At 36.4% G+C, this 4,033-nt stretch overlaps 1 protein-coding gene across 1 annotated transcript; it reads right to left on the bottom strand.

Annotated features, from left to right (window-relative positions):
- Positions 1-1,119: 1,119 nt before the first annotated feature.
- Positions 1,120-2,769, bottom strand: SPESP1 (sperm equatorial segment protein 1; the record flags this gene model as incomplete). Its single annotated transcript, XM_081809812.1, has 1 exon — positions 1,120-2,769. A coding segment is annotated over one exon (1,040 nt), but the record flags the coding sequence as incomplete, so codon positions are not given.
- Between the last annotated feature and the right edge of the window lie 1,264 nt (positions 2,770-4,033).

The following is a 4,033-nucleotide window of genomic DNA, read 5'->3' as shown; positions in this document are numbered from 1 at the left end:
AAAAGATTTATGGGGCTCCTGGGTGGCCCTGTCGTTAAGCGTCTGCCTTCGGCTCAGGTCACGATCTCAGGGTCCTGGGATCGAGCCTGGATCGAGCCCGGCATCGGGCTCCCTTCTCATTGGGAGGCCTGCTTCTCCCTCTCCCACTCCCCCTGCTTCTGTTCCCTCTCTCGCTGTGTCTCTCTCTGTCAAATAAATAAATAAAATCTTAAAAAAAAAAAAAGATTTACAAGTCAAATCAAATCTCAGTGTGTGAACTTTATTTGGATCTTTGATTCATACAAACTCTAAATTTAAAAAAATTATTAACAGTTGGAAATCTGAACAATGACTGGATATTTGATGATAAAGAATTATTAAATTTGTATGTGTGGTGATATTGTGGTTGTTTTTTTTAAAAACTTAAAGAGCTTCACACTGTAATATTTACAAATGAAATGAAAAAGTATCTGGGATTTAATTCAACATAAAATAGGAAAGGGGAAAAGGTGAGGGTTTAGGTGAAACAAGACGAGTCATTAGTAGATCACTGTTGAAACTGGACATTAGGTACATAGATCTATTACATTAATCTGTTTACTTTTTCACATGTTTGAAATCTTCCATAGTAAAATTAATTTTAAAAATAAGCAACACACACACAAAATAAAAAAATAAAAAAAACCCAAGCAACAGGAAACAGTAAAGAGTGTTATTGTGAAACAAAACCTATGTGGTCCTTTTATGATCTAGCTAATTGTGTAGAAATTATTTTTGATCCCTGCTACTCTCTCAGTCTCTATGTCCATGCAATCACCAAATACTGTTGATTCTACTTCTAAACTAACACTTCTTTCGAACTAGTCCAAGCTAAATTTGGCCTTTGCTTAGTGCACTTCTACTTTTGTCTGCCTCCAAAACTGCAGCCAGAGTGGTTTTTTTAAAAACACAAATTTGGGGGCACCTGGGTGGCTCAGATGGTTAAGCGTCTGCCTTCGGCTCAGGTCATGATCCCGGGGTCCTGGGATCGAGTCCCACATCGGGCTCCCTGCTCCGTGGGGAGCCTGCTTCTCCCTCTGCCTCTGCCTCTCTCTCTCTCTCTCTGACTCTCATGAATAAATAAATAAAACAAACAAACAAAAAAACACAAATTTGATCATACCCATCTTTTGCTTAAAATCCACGAATGCTTCTCAGCAATCATAGGAATGGCTATATTACAAATCCAAGTTACAACCACTCACTGATACTCCAAAAGTACTTAACAACAAAGAAACAGGGACGTATCTTCATATACCATCCACCTTTCAAAGGAGGCAGACAGATATTCAAATAAAAGTGCTGATTCAAGTTCCAACTTTGTTATTCAGACAGAAAACTCAGATTCTCTCAAAGAGTAATAAAGACCATATATCCTAAAATTTTACATTTATATTCATTTATTTAAAACAGGCTACATACAGATTGCACACGGTCTCTTAACTCTTATAAAATGGGTGAATTTAACTAATCTATTCAAGTAAAATCGAAGATCTTCATAACTTTTAAAGTTAATTAATGAGAAAAAACTACAAACTCCTGAACCAAAATTTTATTTTAAATTATTAGGCTTTCATGCATATGAAAATTTTTTATAATATATGACATGGAAAGATGTTAGCACATTGAACAATAGAAAATATTTTCATACAATTTGTGAATCACTAATATGTTTATTTCTCCAGTGAAATGAATGCACAGTTCGCTTAAATCAACTTTGTCGTGGAACATCAAGTAGGTTTAAAATTTTTATATTATTGTTTAATAACTTCCTAATAAGGTTTTGAGTTTCTAGTTGACTTACACATAATATTTTTTTCAATGTATTGAATACTGTAGTAGCTTTTTCTCTCATTTCTGGAGGAACATGTCTAATATCTAAATATTCAGACAATTTAGATCTGGAATTGTACAGCATGTTAATAACAGTTTCAATGTCATCAATTCCAGTGTCACTGCTTTGTCCTAGTGGTAACAGCTGGGATTTATACATCTTTTGTAGTTTATGTTCCGCTGCTTCTGCTAAAGCAAGGCTCCGTTTTAGGTGCTCTCTAGAGGCTCGAATGTCCTCTCTGTATTCTGGCTTGAGGCTCTCAGCAAGAGGTACCCGTTGTACCTGTGAATGAATATCTGAAATTTTTTTCAAAATGTCTTCAATACTCAGAATCTGTGGGCGTTTTTCAAATGTTAGTGCGTCCGATTTTTCCATTTCATATTCACCTGAGAGCTGAGGAACATCTTCTAGTTCTGTGACCGTATCCACGTCAGTGCTCCTACTTGAAGAGGTAATAAACGGTTGGCCCGAGGTGACATCTGGACTTGGGGATGTCTCAGTAACGTTTGGCCGTGGCTTTGGTGCCTCAGTTCGTGCCAGTTCCGGCTCTGGCTCTTTTACAATAAGCGGTTCATCTGTGTGTAACACAATAGAAATATGTTTTGGTTTAATCGACCAGAATGCTGTACTTTTGGTAGTTTTCTTCTTCTCTACTTCCAGTGTGAAGCCTCCAGTAGGGGAAGCTGTGGTGTCTTCACTGATACGATTGATTAAAACATTATTTTCAGTAGAAACATCTCCATGTGTGATTATCTCCTTTAATCTTGATACCTTCGGTCCTATAGAATGAACATTATTTGGAGACTTTGATTTTTTCTCAGGACCTGGCTCCCTAGTAGGAACACTTAGTATTAGGTTCTGTAAAACTTCTACATAATGATTTAAGTTTTGTTCTTCGTCAGGCGTCACAGTTATGCCTTAAAGGAAAAAAAAATCAAACAATAAGTAACACTTAATATTATATATGATATATTGACAGAATCTACTGACCTAAATTTACTTCCTATGTTATCACTTAAAAGTTGAGATAAAGAACCAAGAAATAAAGCACCTTTGGCTCAGTCGATTTTCACTTAAATAAAAAAAATAAATTTATTCAGATCCTTAACACATGAACAAGATTAGTGCAAAAGTTGCATATTAACACAATTCTCTATATTTTTTCGCTTTTATTCTCCCATATGATTCAGTAGGTAGCTTATTAAAACAAAATTCTTGATCATATCCTCCACCACAGTGGTGTGCTGGAATTGGCTCATACTGGCTCACCAGAACCAATTACTCAATTTTTAGGAATTTTGTGAACCAAATGTTAAACATAGACATTATTAAAAATTATTTTAATTTGCAATTAAATGAATTATATTCAAAATAAAGGTAATAAATATTCAAAATTCACTTCTTATTACTTTATGTCATTTTACCATTGTCTATGGTCTTGAGGTTATTTACATCTAGTGTAGCTGTACGGTAGAAAAGCTATGTGATGGTGTACTAGTCTATATCCCTTTCTCTGTCCCTGTTCAGTAACACCAAATAAATAGCCTGAAATCAACTGTGATGGGAATATTTACGTCATGTTAATGGGCAAGTGCTATAAATCTCGGCTTACCAGTCTCTCCAAAAAGCCAGTTGTTGAACGTTTACCAGTACACCACTGCTTCAACCCAGCAAAGATCTAACTACAGCTTGTGGATCATATCTGATGGGGAAATGTTAAGGTTCAGAGCAAACAGTCAAGAAAGAATTCTTGAGACAACTTTGGTGCAAAAAGGTGGTATTATTAAAGCAAGGGGACAGGACCCATGGGCAGAAAGAGCTGCACTGGGATTGTGAGGGGTGGCCCATTATATATTTTCAAGTTGGGAGGGGGTTAAGGATAGCCTAGGTCTCTAAGGAATTGGGAAGCAAGGTTTCCAGAACCTTGAGGGGCTAACTATTTTTAGGAAAAGTCATTTATCACTGTCTAGTAAAACCTTAGTCATGAAACCCTTCAGATGTATATCACTGGGCCATCTGCTTGAAGGATGATTGCTAACATATATCGTGGGGGTTACAGAAAAAGGAAGTTTCCAAAGGAGACTTACAGGATCCTGGTGGTTGGGATAATGTTACACTAAGATTGCCTTTTGCCCTTAGCAAAGTATCGACATCAAGGTAATTGAGTTCCTAGAGGAAGGT

This window comes from Leptonychotes weddellii, unplaced genomic scaffold, assembly GCF_054177405.1.
Source record: "Leptonychotes weddellii isolate Sample4059 unplaced genomic scaffold, ASM5417740v2 HiC_scaffold_14049, whole genome shotgun sequence".
In the NCBI taxonomy this organism is placed as follows: Eukaryota; Metazoa; Chordata; class Mammalia; order Carnivora; family Phocidae; genus Leptonychotes; species Leptonychotes weddellii.
The sequence above is the reverse complement of the archived record's forward strand: the minus strand, read 5'-3'. Positions and strand labels throughout refer to the sequence as shown.